Below are 25285 nucleotides of genomic sequence, written 5' to 3' on the forward strand. Positions count from 1 at the left end.
AATAATTGAACAACTAATCTAATGTTTTATAACAACTAATCTAACTAATATAATCAATATAATAACAAATGTAATATAATAACTAGTCTAACTAATATAATAATAACTAATGTAATATCATAACGAATCTAACCAATATAACAAATATATCTAATCTAACACATAATAACTAATCCAACTAAAATAATTAATATAATAACTAATCGAATATAATAAATAATATAATAAATAATCTAAGCAATATGATATAATATCCAATATAATAACTAATCTCACCAATATAATATAACACATCTAACTAATATAATATGTAATCCAACTAATATAATAACTAATTGAATATAGCTAATCAAATATGACACATCTAACTAATATAAAATCTAACAAATATAATAACTGATCTAATATATCATATAGAATATAACACATACAACTAATATAATATGTAATCAAACTCATAATTAATATAACTGATATAATAATTTATATAATAACTAATATAATACATACATACAGCTAATCAAATGTCCTGGAGGTCATGTTAAAGCAGCTGACCTTTCCTAGCTGCAGGTCGTCCCAGTGGTTGGAGACGAAGGCCAGGATCTCTTCCAGCTCAAAGTACTTCTTCTTACTGCTGACACCCAGGTTATATAGAGCTAGGTGAACTAGATCCACCCAGCGCAGAGCCAGCCGACGCACATATTCTGTCCCCTTATTACATACACTGCATAGAAAGAGATAGAACCTGGTGAGGAAAGGATGAGGGAGAAGAGAGGAACGGAGGAGTGAGGAGAAGAGACAGAACAGGATACTGTAATCTGAGTTTACAATAAAACCTTTATACAGCCATCCTGGCAGTTGGATATACCATGCCAGGTTGGATATACCATGCCAGGTCGGATACAAATCTAGCATTTCGGAACCATCCCTAAATCCCTCCCTAAAAGTTTTGTAGGGCCCCTAAGTTTTTATGTTACCTGTCTCCAAACATCATGGACTCCTGCAGACTCTGGATACAGGCCTCATGGAACCACTGGTCGCAACGATAACACTGTAACATCTTCAGGTACCACCTAGAAATACAACACACAGAATCACACTGGTACCAGGTAGAAAAACAACACATAGATCCACACTGGTACCACCTAGATATACAACACACAGATTCACACTGGTACCAGCTAGAAATACAACACATAGATACACACTGGTACCAGCTAGATATACAACACATAGATCCACACTGGTACCAGGTAGAAAAACAACACATAGATCCACACTGGTACCACCTAGATATACAACACACAGATTCACACTGGTACCAGCTATAAATACAACACATAGATACACACTGGTACCAGCTAGATATACAACACATAGATCCACACTGGTAGCAGGTAGAAATACAACACATAGATTCACACTGGTACCAGCTAGTAGGGGTGGACGGTATGGTCTAAAATTTATATCACGGTATAATTTGAAGCATAGACGGTAACGGTATATATCACGGTATCATCGTTTTTGATTAAATTTTTTTTTTTTTTTTTTTTTATATAATTTTTTTTTTTTTTTATATAAAATATATATATTATATAATTAGACTTGTACTTGTATTATCTGCGAGACATCGCCACCACGCAACAAGCTCCACTGTCTGTGTGTACATTAGTAGCCTCTAACTACGGCCAGGATTCTCCGGAGCTGCAGCTGGACCTATACTCGAGTAGCCTCGAGCTACGGCCAGGATTCACCGGCGCTGCAGCTGGGCCCTAGTATTGGTATAACGTTAAATCACATTCACAAGCCCTCAGCTCGAATACGCATCGAATCAGTGTTATAAGACATTGATATCAGGAGCTATCTGTAGCTACTGCTAGCCGGATATATAACGTTAATACAACGCCTCAGTGAATTATTTAGTTCAATGGGACATTTCGTTTTGAACGGTGAACTAACTTGTGTTAACGTGAGCTAACGGCTAACGGAGCTATCATACACGTCTACTCTCTACTAGACTTGATGGAGCGTTTGTTGATGTCAGGAGCTATCGGTAGCTGGCCGACTAGATACCGTTCGGTTAGACAATGCCTCATCATGTATTAAACTAAAAGTGAATAGTTGACTGGGTCATTTTGTAACGGTAGCTAAGCTAACGTTAGCTCAGGGAGACGTCCCGTCCCACTAGACTACTAGACTAGTAGACCCGTGTTTACATGCGTGCGGGAGGGGCTGGCACGCCCACTGCGCGAAGCCTCCTAAATAACTTTTTCCAGTTCGCACATATCTATTATCTATGACTAATTCTATCTATTTTTAGGGGCAAATGCGAGTGAAATAGTCGCGCTGTGGTTACATGACGTCATTGCTATTTTAGAGCTGCACTACCGGTTACACGGTATAGGCAAAATCCATACCGTAGAGCAAATTCATACCGTTTATACCGTATACCGTTTATACCGTCCACCCCTACCAGCTAGATATACAACACACAGATTCACACTGGTACCAGCTAGAAATACAACACACAGATTCACACTGGTACCAGCTAGATATACAACACATAGATCCACACTGGTACCAGGTAGAAATACAACACATAGATTCACACTGGTACCAGCTAGATATACAACACACAGATTCACACTGGTACCAGCTAGAAATACAACACACAGATTCACACTGGTACCAGCTAGATATACAACACATAGATCCACACTGGTACCAGGTAGAAATACAACACATAGATTCACACTGGTACCAGCTAGATATACAACACACAGATTCACACTGGTACCAGCTAGAAATACAACACACAGATTCACACTGGTACCAGCTAGAAATACAACACATAGATCCACACTGGTACCAGCTAGAAATACAACACATAGATCCACACTGGTACCAGGTAGAAATACAACACAGATTCACACCGGTACCACCTAGAAATACAACACATATATTCACACCGGTATCACCTAAGAATACAACACAGATTCACACTGGTACCAGCTAGAAATACAACACATAGATTCACACTGGTACCACCTAGATCAGGGGTCGGCAACCTTTACTATCAAAAGAGCCATTGTGCCCCCTCCTGCACAAAATAAAATTAATCTGGAGCCACAAAACCCATTTACCCTTAAAATGAAGATAAGTGTATAAAGTTGTATATATACTTATACTATATAGAGAGAGGGATTGGAATTTATTCAAACGCTTATTTTTTATGTACCTATTGTTATTTTTCGTTCTGTCTCAAGTGTCGGAGAGGAGACGGGCAGAAATGACAGCTGGCACCATTCCGAATAAGAGACAACAGACCCAGTACTTTGTTGGTGGTGTGAAAATATGCCTACAAACATTAAAATATATTTGGAACAGTTTGTGTTAAATTGTATCTGAATCGGGAGATTATCTTGAATTGAAAGTGTATCTCTCCGTTGCATAAAGGCAGTGTGCATAGAATAAGGCATATTATTGAAATTAGTTTTTCTGTAACAAACGCATCTATTTCTATATTTCATGTCAGACAGATTCGGCCGTCAGACGCGCGCATCTAACGAGAGAGGGGCGCTTGTGGGGAGAGCTAGGTTGTCCTGACGACAGACAGCTGCGGTCCTGACGACCGAAAGCTATGTTACAGTCACTTGCGGGGGGATTCCCCAAGCTGGCAAAGCTGGCACGCCAGTACCTCTGTATACCCATGACATCAGTACCAATCCGAGCGATTGATTATGACCAGGCTGCATGCGCTACCATCTGACACCCGGGGAACATGTGAGTCAGTCTGAGACAGGCTATTCATGTTCTATGTAGGCTATCTTGTTACAAAATAATAATAATAATAATAATAATAATAATAATAATAATAATAATAATAATAATAATAATAATAATAATAACAATAACAATAATAATAATAATAATAATAATAGCCTCATTGAAAATACTCTTGTTGCCTTTAGTACAGTTGGTTGTTTTCAGCGTTTTATGCGCATATCCGTTATTTAGTTAGGCATATTGGACATTTTCCTCAACATGAGTAGATTTTTAATTTTTTTGTTTATTTATTAAGTGTTTAGAACATATTTGAGTTTGTTAAATACTTGCTGTTGATTTTTTTGTTGTTTGCCAATGTCTCTCTACATATCAAGCATACAGGTAAGCCCCCATTAAGATAAGATAAGATGATCCTTTATTGATCCCCTTGGGGAAATTCGAGTGTCAAAGCAGCATGGGGGGGGGGATACAGGGTGGGGGATGCATAGCTTCACTCAGTCCAGTATCTATATACACTATAGACACATTATAGTAGTGAAAGCAAACTAATCTGTCCATGCTGAATTAAACCCTTTTTAAACCCCTGAAATATTAAACACTTTTTTATTTCAGTTCACAGTATCAGCTCGATCTCCAAAATAAGGTGTTCCTTTTGAAATTTAAAATAAATAAAAATAGCAGTAATTTATTTCCATATTATTATTTTTCAAACCTACAGGGAGCCACTGACCCCTGACCTAGATATACAACACAGATTCATACTGGTACCACCTAAAAAAAAAAACAGATTCACACTGGTACAACATAGATATACAACACATAGATTTACACTAACATCTTAATTTCATTCATAGAAATAAAAAAATAACACGACAGCATCTAGGCTGTGTGATTGGTCAGACTCACTCTCCAGGTCCTCCACAGTAGCAGTAACACTGCTGCTGATTGGTGCGATGCTGAGAGTCCCAGTCTAGTGCTTCCGGGTCATAGGGCAACACCTGCTTCATGGCTGCCAGAGCTTTGGCTATGGGACCCTTCTTTAGAGCGCCCCCTTTCTGCAAGGAGGGGACAGACAGACAGAGAGGGAGAGAATATAGAAACATATAGATAATCCCAGATAAGAGAGACAGGGAGATTAACAAACTTCAGAGATTGTGTTTAACTGGACTGTGAAATGGAAATGTGACCATATTCATCGTTGAGTTTGTAATATAAACATATTTATTATGAATCATGATATGAAAATATCCATTATTAATCATGATATGAACATATCCATTATCAATCATAATATGAACATATCCATTATGAATCATGATATGAACATATCCTTTATTAATAATGATGTGAACATATACATTATTAATCATGATATGTATATCCATTATTAATCATATGAACATATCTATTGTTAATCATGATATGAACATATCCATTATTAATTATGATAAAGATATTGATTATGAATCATGATATGAACATATATATTATGAATCATGATCCATTATGAATCATGTGAAAATATTCATTATTAATCACATGAACATATCCATTATTAATCATGATATGAACATATCCCCTATTAATCATGATATGAACATATCCCCTATTAATCATGATATGAACATATCCATTATTAATCATGATGTGAACATATGTTTACACAGCGTTTCATTCTCAGTCCCGCTGAGTCCGGGGCTCTCTCTCCCTCTCTCTGGCAGAGTGGAGTCGAGGTGTCGGGTTTCACTATCTGCCTCGCTGTGAGGGGGGGATCTCGATCTCTCTCTCTCTCTTTCCCTCTCTCTCCCACGCCCCCTCTCTCTCTCTCTATCTCTCTCTGTCTAACAGTCGCAGACTGTGTGGGCTGACTGTCACTCAAAGTGCTTATGGGCGGAGCCAGGCCATCACTGATGCTGTGAAATGAGGCTTTTGAGTACTTGATAAGAAATATAAAACGATGATTTTTTTTGAAAAAAACCTTACAGATGTCTTCAATAGACTCACAGAAATTGTGTAAAGTTTCCCAAATAGTGCCATGAATAGCAATGCAGGTCCCCTTTAACATATCCATTATAAATCATGATATTAACATATTCATTATTAATCATTATGAACATATCCATTATTAATCATGATATGAACATTGTTTCAGAAGAAGTGTAATTCCTTTTCTTGATGTTCTACGTTTCCGATGTCTTTATGAAACTGTGTATAAGAAAAATGTGTTAGTGTGTAATCAGTATGTCTTTAGTGTGTTAGTGTGTATTCAGTGTGTTAGTGTGTATTCAGTGTGTTAGGGTGTATTCAGTGTGTTTTCAGTGTGTCTCCAGTGTGTATTCAGTGTGTTAGTGTGTATTCAGTGTGTGTTAGTGAGTCCTTAGTGTGTATTCAGTGTGTGTTAGTATGTATTCAGTGTCTTCAGTGTGTTTGTGTGTATTCAGTGTGTTAGTGAGTCCTCAGTGTGTGTTTGTGTGTATTCAGTGTGTTAGTGAGTCCTCAGTGTGTGTTTGTGTGTATTCAGTGTGTTAGTGAGTCCTCAGTGTGTGTTAGTGTGTATTCAGTGCTTTTAGTGTGTCTTCAGCATTTCTTCAGTGTGTATTATGTGTGTGTATTCAGTGGGTTTTAGTGTGTATTCAGTGTGTTAGTGTGTATTCAGTGTGTGTTAGTGTGTCTTCAGTGTGTTAGTGTGTATTCAGTGTGTTAGTGTGTATTCAGTGTGTGTTAGTGTGTATTCAGTGTGTGTTAGTGTGTCTTCAGTGTGTATTCTGTGTCCTCAGTGTGTTTTAGTGTGTATCCAGTGTGTGTTAGTATGTATTCAGTGTCTTCAGTGTGTTTGTGTGTATTCAGTGTTAGTGAGTCCTCAGTGTGTTCTAGTGTGTATTCAGTGTGTGTTAGTATGTATTCAGTGTCTTCAGTGTGTTAGTGTGTATTCAGTGTGTGTTAGTGTGTCTTCAGTGTGTATTCTGTGTCTTCAGTGTGTTTTAGTGTGTATTCAGTGTGTGTTAGTATGTATTCAGTGTCTTCAGTGTGTTTGTGTGTATTCAGTGTTAGTGAGTCCTCAGTGTGTTTTAGTGTGTATTCAGTGTGTGTTAGTATGTATTCAGTGTCGTCAGTGTGTTTGTGTGTATTCAGTGTTAGTGAGTCCTCAGTGTGTTTTAGTGTGTATTCAGTGTGTGTTAGTATGTATTCAGTGTCTTCAGTGTGTCTTCAGTGTGTATTCTGTGTCTTCAGTGTGTTTTAGTGTGTATTCAGTGTGTGTTAGTATATATTCAGTGTCTTCAGTGTGTTTGTGTGTATTCAGTGTTAGTGAGTCCTCAGTGTGTGTTAGTGTGTCTTCAGTGTGTATTCTGTGTCTTCAGTGTGTTTTAGTGTGTATTCAGTGTGTGTTAGTGTGTCTTCAGTGTGTATTCTGTGTCTTCAGTGTGTTTTAGTGTGTCTTCAGTGTGTGCTAGTGTGTATTCAGTGTCTCCAGTGTGTATTCAGTGCGTCTCCAGTGTGTTAGTGTGTATTCGGCACGGTGGTGTAGAGGTTAACATTGCCGCCTCACAGCTAGAAGGTCCAGGGTTTGATTCCCGCTTGGGGACCAGGTTTCCACATTGCCAGGTACCCAGGGGCCAGGTGGGGTACCGTGCCTTTCTGTGTGGAGTTTGCATGTTTTCCCCCCCCTCCCCGATAAGATAAACCAAAATGGAAAAACATGCACAACAGATCGCTAACGCCGTTGCATCCCTGACAAAGACGGACAGGAGCACTGGGATTCGTCCCCGGGGCGCGGCCCCAGGCCGCAGCCCTATCTGCTCCTGGCTGCCCTTGGGGGGAAGGACAACGGGATGGGTCAAGTGCAGACTCAATCGCATCGGCGACCCAAAAAATTTTGCATGTGTGTGTGTTCCTGTGTGTGTGCCGCCCATCACATGTGTGTCAATGCATGCCGAATAAAGTCTTCTTCAAAGTCCAGTTATTATTATTATTAAGTGTGTTTAGTGTGTCTTCAGTGTGTCTTCAGTGTGTGTTAGTGTGTCTTCAGTGTGTCTCACCCTGACAGCCAGAGCAAAGATACAGCGCCGACAGAACCAGGGAGTCTGCTCACTGCTGCCCTCTACAGGAGGAACATGGCACTGCTGGTGGTAACCTACAATAACATCAAGACATTTAATAAACACAAGCAGCTATTAACACTTTCAGCGCCACGCTTATCTGCGCTGCCTGTGGCCAGGCCTAAAAAGATGGTCATTTTCACTGTGTTTCACGATGTTTGCAGAGCTATAGCTATATTCTATATTATAGCTATGGGGACAGTACTATGGCTCATTTGACAGTCACTATCTCTCAAATTTCTTCATGTATACGTTTGCGTGTTATCCCGTGGTGAATATTGTATAGTTTCAGAGTGATCCAGGTTAATTCCTGGAAGCTGAGTTATGGAGCGCCATGTGCATTTTGCAAAAGTCGTTCGCGTTGCTCGCCTGGACGCCTATAGCTTATTCCCAGCGGAAGAGTGCTGCCTTGTGCTTCCGCGGTTTCCCCGATTGGCTGCGACACGCCCCGCGGCAGCCGCAGAGCGGAGCGGCAGAGCTTGCAGCATTATGTAGCCGTAATCCCAGATGTTTTTCATTCAACGCTTAGCTCAACTGGCAGCGCTGCGGTCCTGCGGTCCTTAATTTTTTTTTTTTTTTTTTTTTTTTTTTTAACATGCATTCTTTCGCCGGTTAAGTTTAGGCATGTTAACTTTAAGCATTGTTTCGGAGTTGGTTATGGTTATGGTTAGGCATTGTTTCGGAGTTGGTTAAGGTTAGAAGGGTTAAGTTTAGGCGCTGTTAAGGAGCTGGTTAAGGTTAGAGTTTGTCTTAGAGAATGGCAATATTCTTTCGGAGTTGGTTATGGTTAAGGTTAGGCATGGTTAAGGTTAAGGTTAAGGTTAGGCATTGTTTCGGAGTTGGTTAAGGTTAGAAGGGTTAAGTTTAGGCGCTGTTAAGGAGCTGGTTAAGGTTAGAGTTTGTCTTAGAGAATGGCAATAGACAGCCTATTTCCGCGCTGCAGCTCTCTCGCGCTGCCGTGGTCACATGGGCGTCATGGCCAATCAGAGAAAACGCGGAAGCACGCGATGCACTCTTCCGCTGGGAATAAGCTACACGCCGCCTGGACACGATACTATTTCCAAATCAAAGGTATATAATAGGTATTATGTTTCATCATGAAGGCAACAAAAGGGAGGGCGTCGTTTTGTGATGCTCTGATCGTCAGCAACGGCATACGTTTGAGTATGTGACATATGATCATTGCGATCGATGTGAAATTGTAGGATCAAAGTAGGATTGAAGTCATATGGTCCTTATCTTTGCTAGGAGGTATTCCAAAATGAATATTCCAATTGTCTGATCGCGATTTCCAGTATTGATGTCCATCGGGTCCCTGACATGAAACGGGACAAACTATGCATCAAGTGTGCTGGACGCGTTCCAAGTTGCTCGAATGAAGCATTTCACTTGTCCGGGTCCCATTCTCCGCCCGGACCATAGAAAATGTAACAGCGTGAAATAAGGTTTCAAAGGGTAGGCGATACTGCCACCTAGCAGGATTCGGCCGGCATTGCAATCTCGAGGTCTCAGAATGAGTCCCAATGATACACCGAGGTCCGTGAGACTAGGGCTGGGCGATATGGAAAAAAATCATATCGCGATAACGATATGATAATTTTATTTTATTTCTCGATATCGATAATTATCGAATTGTTATAAGTATATAAAAAAAAAAAACAAAAAAAAAAAAACATTTTTTATTTTATTTTTAACAACAGATGTATGTTTATTTTGCAGCAATTCTTTGTCATTGCCGCCATCTTTAGTGTTACATCCCCTCACACTCCAGTTCTCAGGCTGCAGCTGGTTTAAAAGCTAAAGTAAACCGGCTTCTCTGCTGGCTGTGGCTCCAGAGGAGTTGAACAGTTCTGGCTCTGCTAGTTTATTTTCGATCTTTTGGCGCTTTTTTGGTGGACAAACCACCGCACATGTGCACTGTGACTCGTGACTGGAGTCTAGTTCTGCTAGCAGACATAGCCTACTGTGTACAGACGGTTTCAAAATGTATTTTAAATTAGAAAGCAAACAAAATAAATGGACAAGAGAAAAAGAAATCTGAATTTGGTCAGTATTGTCATTTGGACAAGCAAAGCCATTACTTTAAGTTGCAGGCAAGAAAGACAAGTCTGTCCACTGTCTCTGGTTTTAAAACTGCCCTGTTGCAGGTTAAAAAAAAAAAAAAAAAAAAAAAAAAAATGATTTTTCGATTTTTTTTTGAATTTCGATATTCGATATCGATTATTAAAATATATCGCGATATTTATCGTTATCGTTATATCGCCCAGCCCTAGAGACTGTATAGAATATTAAAATCGAGGGTGGCTGGGTAGCGCAGCGGACTAAGCGCCTGCCTACCACCGCAGAGACACTGGTATCGAATCCAGCCGTCAGCAGTACCTCCGGCTTGGTCGGTCGTCCATACTAACCAATTGGCAGTGTTAGCGGGTGGGAAGCCGGCGGGGTGTGTATCCTGGTCGTTGTAAACAGCGACTCCTACAGGTCGGTCGGGGCGCCTGCTCAGCGAGGGAGGGAACTGGGGGAAGTAGTGTGAGCCTCCCACACGCTACGCTCCCCCAGTGAGAGTCCTTGCTGTCAGGTGAAAAGAAGCGGCTGGCTGACTCTGCATGTATCGGAGGAGACATGTGATAGTATCTATCAACCCTCCCTAGACCGGCAAGTGGGGGGCAAATGCGCGCAACGACCAGGAAGGGGAGGAGGGAATTGGCATAACGACTAAATTGGGATGGGAGAAAAATACAGAAAAAAAGGAGTAGAAAAAGTAGATAAAAAAATAAGAATAAACTATGAAAACCCGAGATTTCTCGGGTTCTGGTGCTCAACCGCTGGCGAGATAACCCGAGAAATGTCAGGTCTGGCGCTGAAAGTGTTAAATAACAAAACACACAAAAATAAAAAGACATTTAATAAATAACAAGCAAACATTTAATAATTAACAAGCAGACATTTCATAAATAACAAGCAGACCTTTCATAATTAACAAGCAGACATTTCATAAATAACAAGCAGACATTTAATATATAACAAGCAGCCATTTAATATATAACAAGCAGCCATTTAATATATAACAAGCAGCCATTTAATAATAAGCAGACAATTAATAAATAACTTGGTTTTATATAGCGCCTTTCATAAAACCCAAGGTCGCTTTACATAGGGGGAAAACAACAACAACAAACATGGTGGACACTGGACAGACACAACATTCAATGTAGGAAATTAGGGGTCGAAGGCCATGTTGAAGAGGTGGGTTTTGAGGAGTTTTTTTAAGGAGTCCAGAGTTGGGGCGTTGCAGAGTTCTGCGGGGAGGGACTTCCAGAGTCTGGGAGCTGCCACGCTGAAAGCTGTCCCCAAAGGTCTGCAGTCTGGTTCGAGGAATGGAGAGCTGACCAGTGTCTGAGGATCGCAGGGACCGTGACTGAGGCCCTGTCCACACGAACGTGGGGTGTTATGTAACCGCGATTTAATGTGCGCAGTTGCACTGTTCGTCCACACGCAACCGGGTTTTTGGAACACTGCAACCGTGGTCTTTGGGTGGAATTTTGCGCTCACCCCGGTTGCATTGGTTGCGTGTGGACATAGTAACCGAGATTATTTACAGTGTTTACGGCAGAGCTGTCCCAAGTAGCTGCGGCTACCAACTAAGCTCATGTGTTGTCAAGTTATTGTTATAAGGAACGCAGTCCAAACCACAACAGTCTGCATCCCCTTAACAATTGTTTGTATTGAGCCGTATTGTATCCATTCTGCAATCTGTTAAATAACGTTTTCATCCATTCATTCTACTAGCGTTAACGTTACTACGCTAATGTACGCTAGCCGCAATGCTAACTATTATAATGGCAAATCCCAATCACATTAGCATGTATGCTAACAACATCAGCGAGACTAAACTCTCTGCTCTTGGTGGTAAATTGTGTTGATGTTGGTTTTGTTTCATCAACAAATGAGGCAGAACACAGTGAATGTATCCATTTTTGTTTATTGCACTTTTTTCTTGCTGCAAGCAAAGAATGAATGCTAATGTGATAAGCGAGCAATTTAAAGATGGTGGGTTTCTGTTTTGTGAAGGACGTTCCCTCATGTAACGTAGTGACGCGTTCAACCCTTCTGATTGGTTGAAATGACCTGCATGTTTGAACTACATCGCCACCTATTCAGGGTTCCCACGCTTGCCTTGAAATTTTTTTCCATACTACCTCCTGATTTTCCAGGTACCATATTAAGTGATGATCTATAGGCCCCTGAAGTTTTCCGCCCTCATCCGCATCCCCCTCCCCTCACACACACAACCCCCTAGGACACCTGACTACTTACTTGATTTAAAAGATGTGCCAGTCAAGTCTACATTGTAAATGCTTAGAGAGTATGTCTTATTGATAATATCAATGCATGAAATAATGCAACAAGCTGTAGATGAACAACAATTCATTGAACTGGAACACATGAGCACTGGGATTGATATATGTTCTCTCTTCCACTCCTCTCCTATCTCATCCTGTCCTCTTCTCTCCACACCTCCCCTCGTGTACGCTCCTGTCTTCTCTTCCTACTCTTCTCAACTCCTCTCCACTGTTCTCCCTTTTCCTCTGTCATCCTCCTCTTCCATCTTCACAGCCTCTTCTCTTCCTGGCTAACTGGCTCGTTATGAGAGCTAACGTTGGCTAGCTACTGTACCCGGCGCTGGCTAACTGGCTATCGTTATGAGAGCTAACGTTGGTAGCTACTGTACCTGGCGCTGGCTAACTGGCTAGTTATGAGAGCTAACGTTGGCTAGCTACTGTACCTGGCACTGGCTAACTGGCTCGTTATGAGAGCTAACGTTGGCTAGCTACTGTACCTGGCGCTGGCTAACTGGCTCGTAATGAGAGCTAACGTTGGCTAGCTATTGTACCTGGCTAACTGGCTCGTTATGAGAGCTAACGTTGGCTAGCTACTGTACTTGGCGCTGGCTAACTGGCTCGTTATGAGAGCCAACGTTGGCTAGCTACTGTACCTGGCGCTGGCTAACTGGCTCGTTATGAGAGCTAACGTTGGCTAGCTACTGTACCTGGCTAACTGGCTCGTTATGAGAGCTAACGTTGGCTAGCTACTGTACTTGGCGCTGGCTAACTGGCTCGTTATGAGAGCTAACGTTGGCTAGCTACTGTACCTGGCGCTGGCTAACTGGCTCGTTATGAGAGCTAACGTTGGTAGCTACTGTACCTGGCGCTGGCTAACTGCCTCATTATGAGAGCTAACGTTGGTAGCTACTGTACCTGGCGCTGGCTAACTGGCTCGTTATGAGAGCTAACGTTGGCTAGCTACTGTACCTGGCGCTGGCTAACTGGCTCGTTATGAGAGCTAACATTGGCTAGCTACTGTACCTGGCGCTGGCTAACTGGCTCGTTATGAGAGCTAACGTTGGTAGCTACTGTACCTGGTGCTGGCTAACTGCCTCGTTATGAGAGCCAACGTTGGTAGCTACTGTACCTGGCGCTGGCTAACTGGCTCGTTATGAGAGCTAACGTTGGCTAGCTACTGTACCTGGCGCTGGCTAACTGGCTCGTTATGAGAGCTAACGATGGCTAGCTAGTTCGCAAGATTGCACTGCTTACCAACTAACGTTGATAAACCCAGGTTTACCACACAGTTAAAACACAGCTACTTACATTTGAGGATAAACTTGCATAAGAAGTTTCACTCAAGTTTCACTGTAGATGCCAAGGCTCCCTTGGCTCACCAAGTTGCCTGCATCAAATTCCAACATCCAATATACCATATAGGATGCCAAGAGCATGCTCTACAACATGGGATCATCCATTTCTATCTACAGTAAAAGCTGTTCATATGTAAAGGGTTTTTATAAACTCATGTTAATTCTGTGCTCAATAGTTAAATTTTATTACACATCATCCAATAAAATTTTCCAGGACAACTGTTTCTATTTCCATGTAATTTGTCACTTTTGCTCAGTTTCCATGCCTTTCCATACCTGGAAAATGAAAAAATTAATCCCATGTTTTCAATGTTTTCCAGGTACCGTGGGAACCCTGCTATTGCTTTGGCATTGTTCTACATGTATAGAAGACCCCCTTCCCTCTGGCAGAAGACTCCAAAGTCTCAGGTGCAGGACATCCCGTTTTAAAAACAGTACATATCCCGAGGCTGTCCGTCACCTGAACTCGAGTACAAATGTACAGGCACTTTGCACAACAAGGGCTAGCACCAGCCAACATGCACTTTAAGGCAATATGCACTTTAAAACTGGAACACTGAGCAATTTATTTTAGGTACTGTAGCATTTTTTCTTTTTAATAGTTTGTGTAAAACTTTTTATTGTGGGGATTGTATTCTTGTGTTTTTATATTGTTATATTATACTATTGCATCAGTTTAAACCACCCATGTATACGGAGGTTTATTATTATTATTATTATTATTATTATTATTATTTTTTTTTTTTTTTTTTTTTTTTTTTTTTTTTTTTTTTTTTTTTTTTTTTAAACCTGTGTCAAAATACCTGTGATCGTGTGGACTGAGCCTGAGTGTGGGGGTGGAGGAGGTCAGTGAGGTACTGAGGTGCCAGAGCATGGAGGGACTTGTAAGTGAGCAGGAGGGTTTTGTAGGTAATGCAGGGTTTGATGGGGAGCCAGTGGAGGTGGATGAGGGTGGGGGTGGGGGTGATGTGCTGCCAGGGTTTGGTGCGGGTGAGAACCCTGGCAGCTGAGTTTTGAACATACTGGAGCCTGTCCAGGGTTTTGCTTGGAACCCCCGGACAGGATCCTGTTGCAGTAGTCCAAGCGGGAGGTGACAAAGGCATGGATGAGGGTCTCAGCTGTGGAGTGGGAAAGTGATGGTCAGAGTCTGGAGGCGGATTTGGTGACAGAACTGACATGGGCTTGGTAAGAAAGGGTGGAGTCCAGGATGACGCCCAGATTGCGGACCTTTGGGGAAGGGCAGATGGAGCAGCCATCTATGTCCAGGGTGAGATCTCCAACCTTCCGGAGCAGGGCCTTGGGTGCCACAACCATGAGCTCAGTTTTATTGTTGTTTAGTTTGAGGTTAGATGACATCCAGGTACATTTAATAAATAACAAGCAGACATTTAATAAATTACAAGTAGACATTTAATATATAACAAGCAGCCATTTAATAATAAGCAAACAATTAATAAATAAGACATTTAATAAATAATAAGCTGACATTTAATAGCAAGCAGACATTTAATAAATAAGAAGCAGACAATTAATAAATAAAAAGCAGACATTTAATAAATAACAAACAGATTATTTCGCTCTGTATCTGCTCCCCTTAGGGTCTATTATTAAGAACCATGGCATCTCTTTCCATTTTTATGCAGACGACCTACAGTTATACTTGCCTTTAAAGTGTGACGACCCCGACACCCTAAAACCACTGTTAGACTCTCAGTGACATTAAAGCTTGGCTGGCTCTGAACTTTTTAAAATCTAATGACAAAAAAACTGAGGTCATTATGTTTGGACCAAGCAGGCCTGGTACCGCACCTCCAGACATGGGTGCCCTTGACTCATGTGTCAAACCCATAGTCACCAACCTGGGGGTCAAAATAGACAATGATTTTTTAACACATCCAGTGCCGTTCACGGATTTACACGTTTCTGACGCCTGACTGTTGAGTGCCAATCACGTGTTAACACGCTGCTGGATGGTTATTTCTTTTATTCGCTATTTCCATTCATAATCCATCGAGGGAGCCTGTGCAGGCTGTCCTGAATGGGTCTGAGATCGCAACCGTCCAATACGGCTGCCTAACGCCTTGAGGCCGGTATTGCACATCCTTGGAAACTCTGTCCGTCGATCTAAAAAGTCCGGTCCGGGTTTTCCTTGTCGGGCAGGAGTAACGTTTATAACACATGGATTGAGGAGAATAAAGCACTGCCGGTTCATGTTCTTTGGTGGATTATGTTGGCAACACGATCGACAACAATACTTGGAATGGCGATCAGATAATTGGAATATCCTTTTTGCAGTACATCCTAGTCAAGGTAAGGGCTATATGGTATCAATCTTGCGTTGATCCAATAATTCCTTACCCGCGATCGGAGCGTGTGTCTGTAATGTACTGTGTAACGTATTCCGTTGGTGACGATCGAAGCATAGAAACCCCCCCACCCTTTCATGCATGCATGATGAAACATAATACCGATAATATAGCGTTGATTTCAGATTGATTGTTGATCCAGGCGAGGAACGGCATGGTTTCTAGTGAAATGCAATAAACGCTGCATAGCGGCGTTTCCTGGGATTACACATAATTACTCTAAAACTATACTCATATTCACCATGGTATAAAACGGGAATGTATGGATGAAAAATTATTTCCTTTTCACAAATTGAACGATAGATACTCGATATCAAATGGGCAATAGTTTTATATCCATAGCTATGATATTTAATATAGTTTTAGCCCTGCAAACACCGGCATGTATCCCCATTCATTAAAGCGCTGGCACACACGGCGACCTCTGGCGCTGAAAGTGTTCAAATGGATAAACAAATAAATTCTGTGGTTAGGTCCAGCTTCTTCCAGCTGAGCAACTATCCAAGGTCAAGCCTCTTCTCTCCTTTAACACTTTCCGTGCCGCGGGTCCGGTGCCCCGGAACCCCGTTGCGTGCCAACGCCCACTTCAATGATAGAGCTCTCATATTTGCGAACGCATAAACTATATCTTAAATTATGGCTATGTGTATAATATGGCCGTCGCTTATCAATGACTTGTTTGCAGTCAAATTTTTTTAATTTTTTTTTTAATAATCAGTTAATTTCCGTTTTATACCATTTTGAAAAACGCTCGTTTTATGAAAGTTCCAGAAAATTTCTGAAGATTCTGTGATAAATGCCCTTTACTGGAATACACAAAAAACGTTTTCAAATAAATGCTAGATTATCGATAGTATATGTGTACTTATGCACGCTATAGAAGCGGGCTGAAAATCGATTATCCATTTCCTGATCAGCACACACACACACATAGGGCCCACGTTGATATATAGGTGAAAAAAGCTCAGATTATCCCAATACTGGTAAAATAGATTCCTTACCTCAGATCAGATGTTCTCCAAAAAGATTATTCAAATTCCTGATCGCCATTCCAAATATCGATCGCGTTTATTGATCCAACGCTGGGTGGTGGAAACACCGATTCCACGCTGTTCTGATGGTCCACAATGAATCCGATCGAGTTACATGCCTGAGAAGTAAAATGTGGAAGCAGGATTCCCCCCCCCCCCCCCCCCCCCCCCATGCGTTTCATTCATTCCAATCCAAAGGGGTGCAGTACCACACGGAGAGACGATAGGGGGCGGTATTTTCCCAATGGAGCTCAGACAGAGTCCCAGTGGTAACGGGAGGCTAGATTTATGAAATATGAATGGAAATCGCTAATTAAAATAAAACAATCAAAAACGAGATCTCTCGTCTCGTTGGCACTCAACGGTTGGCATGAACTAACGAAAAATCTCGTCGTTGGCACTCAAAGTGTTAAAGACTTTGAGAGAGTCATGCATGCCTTTGTGACAACACAGCTGGACTACTGTAATGCGCTCTATATTGGCGTTAGCCAGGCCTCACTGTCGCGTCTTCAGCTGGTCCAAAACGCTGCTGCTCGGCTGTTGACAGGGACACGCAAACGGGAGCACATCACTCCTGTCCTCGCCTCTCATTGGCTGCCTGTGCAGTTTAGGGTCAATTTTAAGATTCTGCTGGTTGCTTATAAAGCAATGAATGGTCAGGCCCCACCTCACCGAGATCCTGCACCCCTACACCCCATCACGGTCTCTGAGGTCTACTGACCAGTCCCTCCTGGTTGTCCCTAAATCCAGGCTAAAAAAAACCGGGGGGACCGTGCATTTGCGGTTGCAGCCCCCAAACTGTGGAACGAGTTGCCCCCCCACATTAGGCTGGCCCCTAACGCTCCCAGTGTGTAAGTCCCATCTTAAAAACACATTTGTTCTCCCTAGCTTTAAAAAACAAAAAAAAAAGTAGTCTGCTGCTGTAATTTTGTTTGTAGTTCTGTGTACTTTGTATTGTGTTTATGTGTTCTTTTTACTATATTATGGTTTTTACTGAGAAGCACTTTGGTCAACCATGTTGTTTTTAAATGTGCTATGCAAATAAGTTGGATTGGAATGGAGATATTGAATAAGTAACAAGTAGATCATTAATAAATAACAAGGAGACAATTACTAAATAACAGGCAGACATTTCATAAACAACAAGCAAACATTTAATACAATAGGGTTTATGTAATTACAATAGGGTTGTAATTATAACAGGATTTAGGTAATTAAAAAAGGGTTTAAGTCATTACAATAGGGTTGTAATTACAATAGGGTTTAGCTAATTACAGTATGGTTAGCGCCATTAACAATAGGGTTGTAATTATAACAGGATTTAGGTAATTAAAAAAGGGTTTAGGTCATTACAATAGGGTTGTAATTACAATAGGGTTTAGCTAATTGCAATAGGGTTTAGCGAATTACAGTATGGTTAGCGCCATTAACAATAGGGTTGTAATTACAATAGGGTTTAGCAAATTACAATAGGGTTTAGGTCATTACAGTAGGGTTTAGGTCATTACAGTAGGGTTTAGGTCATTACAGTAGGGTTTAGGTCATTACAGTGGGGTTTAGGTCAGGGGTCGGCAATTAAGTTTGGCCTCGGGCAAAATAATTTCCAAGTCATTGTATGGCGGGCCAGAACCAAAAACAATGGCTAATTTTATATATTGATAGTGAAACATTTTTAACTCTGTGATGCATTGCCTTTATTCTGTCAACTGTATGCTAATTTTATGCCTATGTTAATTGTATGCCATTTGCTGTGAAGCACTTTGAGCTGCAATCCATGTATGAAAGGTGCTATATAAATATAGTTATTATTAATTATTATTATTATTATTATTATTATTATTATTATTATTATTATTATTATTATTATTATTATTATTATTATGTATGCGTGTATCAGAGGGAGATGATAGAAATGCATTCCTCATTCCACTGGCTGGAAGATGGATAGATGGATCAAAACCTGCTCAATGAAGTGTATGACGTCTATTCAACTCAAGGCCTTCAGTGACTCACCGATTCCACACTTTCCGCAGATCAGGATGTGGTCGTCTGGCTTTAGCTCCGCCTCCTGGCACACAGAGCAGCGAGGCTCCTCCCCCGGGACGCCAGCTGGAGCAGAGTATTGGACAGACAGGATTCTGTCAATCAATGTCAATTCATACAAGAATTGCAGCCCAAAGTGCTTGCCAGCTATAAAATAAACATCAAAAGAGCATAAAATAGATGGAATAAAAGCAATGCAGAAAATAAGAAAAGGAGTAAATGCAATGCAAGTAATAACAATACAATAAAATCATCAGAAATAGAAATAAACGTAAAAATAGCAGCATAAAACAATAAAATTGCTCTCATTTAGTAAGGGGCAGACTGTATTAAAAAGGCTGAGGTGAAGAGATACCTTTTTAGCTTACTTTTAAAAATATATAGTGAGCTAGCCTCCATAATGATTTTGCCTCCTTGCAGCATACTAATTGAATCAAAACTGCTATTGAATGGTAGCAAAACAAAGGCAATGGTATTTGCTCCAACTAGGTCAACTGTCTCTCCCCCCTCTATTTTCACCCTCGACGGTTGTTCTATTGGAGGTTATTGAAACTTACAAATACCTTGGCATCTGGCTGGACAAGAACCTAGATTTTAAACATATTGATGCTTTCATCAAAAAACATAAATTCACAGTTGCTTTTTTCTATAGGGTTAAATCATGCTTTCCCCCCGCTTCCCTGTAAATTATGGTTATGGCCCTTCTTTTGTCACAATTAGATTATGGTGACATAGTTTATAGATTCGCTCGTCTTACTGCCTTAGCCAAACTCTGCTTTACCACGCCGCTCTGAGATTTATCTCCAACTCACGATATAGGACGCATCACTCACTGTACAGTGTACAATTTACTCACTGATTGGTTAGACTTCACTGGCTACATGCAGGTTTCAGCACTGATATTTTTTTCATATATGCGGCTGTTCTTGGTAAACTCCCGAGCTTCCAAGCTTGAATTAATTCAAAACTCCCTCAATCTCAGATCCAGCACCTGGATGCGTTTTAAAATGCCGCCCGTGCCGACTGAGGCAAGTAAAAGAAGCCTATTTTATTTCGGCCCTTAGTCCTGGAATGACCTCCAGACACGTCTCAAATTGGCCTCTCCGATCTCTTTGTGTTGCTTCAAACAAAAAAAATCTGAAATCCTTGCCACCTGCTGCTCCTGCTTTGATGTGTAGCACTTTTCTCCTTGACCTCTGACCTCCGTCCCCTCAGTACGCTGAGGTTGATTGTTACCGTTTTATTGTGCTTCCATTTTATTAAGCTGAATTTTATTTTCCATAAAAAACGTTGGTTGTATGGCAGTCTATTGTGCTTTGTTATGTACCGTAATTCCTCCAATAGTAACCCCGGCTTGTATTTGTTTCAACTGTAGCGGGTACCAGGCTTGTATTAGGAGGAGGCCTGTATAAGAGGGAGGCCTATATTTCAAATTTTCAAACGGATCATAATGAATAAATCAACATTTTGTGTCGGTTTGAACCCAGTAAAATGTACTGGGTTCATTTATTGAAACCAAGTACTGTATGAAATAGTAAACAATTACAGGTGGTCACTGGTCATTTCAACGTTTTCAAAGTGAAATCAAGTAACTAACTCAGTATGCAGCTCAGTATATTAGTAACCCGGCTTGTATTAGGAGGCCGGCTTATAATTGCTTAGCTCAAGAGCGCACCCGGCCATTAATAGAGACCCGGCTTGTATTTGAGACCCGGTTACTATTAGAGGAATTACGGTATATGCATGTCATAATTCGTGCTTGCCTTCTTGGCCAGATCACCCTTGAAAAAGAGACCTCTGTCTCAATGAGTTTTGTATTTCAGATTAAATAAAGGTTTGATAAGGTCCACACATAAGGTGTTCCATAGCTTTGGTGCGAAATTAGCAAAGGCTGCATCCCCGATTTTCTCTTGGCTGTTGTAGGAACCTTCAATATAACAGTAGTAGATGATTGATCGTAATGTTCTTGGGAGCACATAGTTGACAGGAGAATTGGCAATGTAGCTTGGTCCTGTTCAATTTAATGCTTTGTATATAAGGCAGGGCTGTACACTGCGATGATATCGTCGCGAATTGCCCCTTTAATTGGCCGTTGCGATTGGTAAATATTATCTGGGGGTGGGCTTGCGAGTAGTGCTTTCAAGCCTTGCATTCGCATTTCACTCCTAAATTATCCAAGGCGTGTGATGACGCGATGACGTCACTCATGCGAGCTGAGCAGTGAGCAGTGAGCACTCAGCAGGTATGATCAGCGGGAACAATCGACTGAGCACTCACTCTGATAGACTGGCTGACTGTCTGATTTAGCTATGAAGAAAAGTAAAGTTAGTATTGCTTCATATTTTCGACGCGTTCGACCTCCTATAGTGAGCCGAACTGAACTCAGACACACAGAGAGAGCTGCGGCGTCTGCTGCTCCTCCTCCCTCCCGCACCCGTGGCTGTTGTAAACACTAGTCTCTAGTGGGACACTGGGACCTCGGTGAGCCTGCCAGCCGGCTAGCTACTGATATCAACAAATGCTCCAGTAAGTCTAGTAGTGCATGATAGCTCGCGTTAGCTTACTGTTCAAAACGAAACGTCCCATTAAACTAAATTGTTCAGATAGCTCCTGATATCAATGTCTTGTTATAACACTGAGTCGATGCGTATTCGAGCTGAGGGCACGCTGAATATAGTCAATAGGGTCCAGCTGTAGCGCCGGAGAATCCTGGCCGTAGCTGGAGGCTACAGTATAGGGTCCAGCTGCAGCTCCGGGGAATCCTGGCCGTAGCTGGAGGCTACTCGAGTACACACAGACAGTGGAGCTGGTTGCATATAGCGAGCATTTAGACTTGTTGCGTGGTGGCGATGTCTCGCAGATAATACAACTACAAGTATGATTATATAATATATATATTTTATTAAAAAAAAAAATATATATAAAATAATTTCTTTTCTTTTTTCTTTTTTTTAAATCAAAAACAATCGATATAAATAATGGTAAAATTGTCATTAAAAAATTTGCCCCTAAAAAATATTTTTTGCCCCTAAATTTCTCATTTATGGGCAAGTGTGCCCCTAGTGAAAAAGCTTAGCGTACAGCCCTGTAAGGAGGAGGCCAGTGCAGACTAGAGTAGCTATGACTGGACTGATGTGGGCTCTCCTCTTGGTTCTAGTTAATAGCCTAGCTGCAGAGTAGCTAACACTGGACTGGTGTGGTCTCTCCTCTCGGTTCTAGTCTCTTTGCCTGTCAATGTGAGGCTCCTCAATCCATTTATGAAAAAAATTAAAAAATAATTTTCATATATATATATATATATATATATATATATATATATATATATATATATATATTTTTGTCATTCAGTCCATATGATCCATATGATCATTGGTAAACAAACGTAATGCTGAAAATATACACTTTGACTGCCGTTTTGACTCTCTTAGCTACATTTGAAAAGAAAACGCAATGCAACACCGCTCGGGCTTAAGAGGTTAACCCTGTGAGGCCCAAATAAAAAAGACATTCGCAACTTCAGAGGTCAGACGGTGGGACCTATAAACACATGAAGGGTGCCGTGACTGAAAAAACTGTTGAGAAACGCTGGTATATATGGTGTGGCTCTTTGCGGTACCACAGTCATTTTTGTGGCTCTTAGTCTCTGACTGGTTGGCCACCCCTGGCTGCAGAGTAGCTAACACTGGACTGATGTGGTCTCTCCTCTTGGTTCTAGTTAATAACCTAGATGCAGAGTAGCTGACACTGGACTGACGTGGTATCTCCTCTTAGTTTAGTTAATAACCAAGCTGCAGAATAGCTAACACTGGAATTATGTGGTATCTCCTCTTGGTTCTAGTTAATAGCCGAGCTGCAGAGAGTTGAATGAGCTGGAGTCTCTGTTATTTTTCAGGAGGCAGGTAAAGAGTGCATTGCAAGTGTCCTTTTTATTTATAAATGGTTGTACTTTAGCTATGTTTCTAAGGTGGAAGAATTGTGTTTTTGTCACCTTGTTAATGAATAGATAGAGAGAAGAGATAATAGATGGAGAATATAGAGAATAGATGGAGAATATATAGAGGGAAAAGATGGAAAATAAATAGAGAATAGATGGAGAACAGATATGGTATGGTTTATTTCTTAATCCCCGAGGGGAAACATGGTTTGCCACCAGAGCGAATACAAATATACAAGCATGAAAGAAACAATTACATGATACAATACAAGATACACAACACAGTAAGAATAGAGAAGATAGAGAATAGATAATAAATGGAGAATAAAGAGAATAGATGGAGAATAGAGGCTGTCTCACCATGCTGAATGTCCTTCCAAAGGACCCAGAACTTTGAGTTGTCCTCAAATGTCACAAAACAACTCTGTTTAGGAGGACTGACCTGCACACAGAGAGCAGGATGGACAGACAGGTGGACAGACAGACAGATGGACACAAAAGGCACGGTTAGCTTGTTGTAGTGATAGAAAGTTAGAAATGATGACGAACTGATGCCTGTAGTTCACTAGAGGTCTGTAGTTCACTAGAGGTCTGTAGTTCACTAGAGTAGGGCTGGACGGTATGGTCTAAAATTTATATCACGGTATAATTTTAAGCATAGACGATAACGGTATATATCACGGTATATTATTTTTTCTTAAAATGTCTATATAAATGCTTCTGAAGGGGTAAAACTGGTGCCGCGGAGTCACGTTAGAACGTTAGCTTAGCGGCTAACGTTAGCCCGTTGCTGCGCTAAAGCAAGTCTCCTCTCAGCCTCCTTAGCCAAATTGAAATGCCCAAACTATATGGCAAGGTCCATGAGCAAGTGGAGAAAAACTCAGTACAATTAAACACTATGCAACGACCACTGCAAACGTTGAGTGAATCGTCAAGTAACGTTAACGTCATTGCTACTGCTGTGACTAGCTGCTCTAGTCTACCGATCACAAGGTATGAAATGAAGGTATAGTCAAAATCCATACCGTAGCGCAAATTCATACCGTTTATACAGTATATACCGTCCACCCCTACACTAGAGGGCTGTAGTTCACTAGAGGTCTGTTCTCCTCTGTGTCTACAGTTCACTATATGTCTGTAGTTCACTAGAGGTCTGTAGTTCACTAGAGGTCTACAGTTCACTAGAAGTCTGTAGTTCACTAGAGGTCTGCAGTTCACTAGAGGTCTGCAGTTCACTAGAGGTCTGCAGTTCACTAGAGGTCTGTAGTTCACTAGAGGTCTGCAGTTCACTAGAGGTCTGTATTTCACTAGAGGTCTGTAGTCCACTAGAGGTCTGTAGTTCACTAGATGTCTGTAGTTCACTAGAAATCTGCAGTTCACTAGAGGTCTGCAGTTCACTAGAAGTCTGTAGTTCACTAGAGGTCTGTAGTTCACTAGAGGTCTGTAGTTCACCAGAGGTCTGCAGTTCACTAGAGGTCTGCTGTAGGGATGACCTGCATGCTTCAAAGCTAGTTTCCATGCATTGTATTTCTCTCCCTTGGCTGTGTGTGTGTGTCCACGATGAGTAAATATGGCTCCAGGATGAGTAAATATCCAACCACTGTACTCGGATGTTGGTAAGAACAACACTGGAACATGGCGAGTGGAGTCAAGCGGCAGCAGTGTGGGGACATTTCGGTTTTGGCTTGGATATGATGAACGAAAAAATAAGAGGGAACGAAAACAGTTAACAGAAAAATGTCTTCCTTCACATGTCACGCCTATGTAAATGGACACTTCCAATATGAGCGCACATCTACGCCGCCGCCACCCAGCAATATCACTGTCTGGAAGCAGGACAGTCGAACAGGTAAGAACACGGTCAGTGGAAAAAAAACAGTGCAGTAAAGACGTTCATTGCAAAATATCTGAAGCCCTTTTTGGTGGTTAGAGATGTGGGCTTTCGTCACCAAATGAAAACGGTAGATCAGCGTTTACACTGCCCTCTCGTACATTTTCCAGCACCAAAGTAAGTCCTGTCTTCTATGAAACAACACGCAAAGACAGAGCCTTGCACTCACCACAGAGTTATCTCATGCAGTACTTTAAATTCCTCCTGTGTGTGAAAGTCATAGAGGCGCTAACTCGTCAGTTTATATATACGTTTATCTATTTATTTTATATCAATGTCACAATGAGAGACATTGTATGATGTCTGAGAAATGTGTCTGAATGGAAACAAATAAGCAAAAAATAATAATAAATTGGGAATAAATAAATTGTAGAATTTTTTTCTCTTTAGGTCCCAAACGCACCGAACACGGAACGCAGGCGTGAGGCGGGCGAGCGAT

At 41.2% G+C, this 25285-nt stretch overlaps 1 protein-coding gene across 1 annotated transcript in view; it reads right to left on the reverse strand.

Moving 5' to 3' along the window:
• Positions 1-25285, reverse strand: part of phf19 (PHD finger protein 19) — a 90963-nt gene that overhangs the window by 16238 nt on the left and 49440 nt on the right. Inside the window, exons 3-8 of the mRNA XM_084308063.1 lie at positions 23316-23397; positions 18992-19087; positions 7824-7918; positions 4693-4841; positions 978-1073; positions 556-745 (exon numbers count right to left, since the gene is read on the reverse strand). Of these exons, the coding sequence (XP_084164189.1) occupies positions 556-745; positions 978-1073; positions 4693-4841; positions 7824-7918; positions 18992-19087; positions 23316-23397 (708 nt within the window). The remainder of the gene's footprint in view (positions 1-555; positions 746-977; positions 1074-4692; positions 4842-7823; positions 7919-18991; positions 19088-23315; positions 23398-25285) is intronic.

Source organism: Notolepis coatsorum (assembly GCF_963971535.1).
Source record: "Notolepis coatsorum genome assembly, chromosome: 2".
NCBI lineage: Eukaryota > Metazoa > Chordata > Actinopteri > Aulopiformes > Paralepididae > Notolepis > Notolepis coatsorum.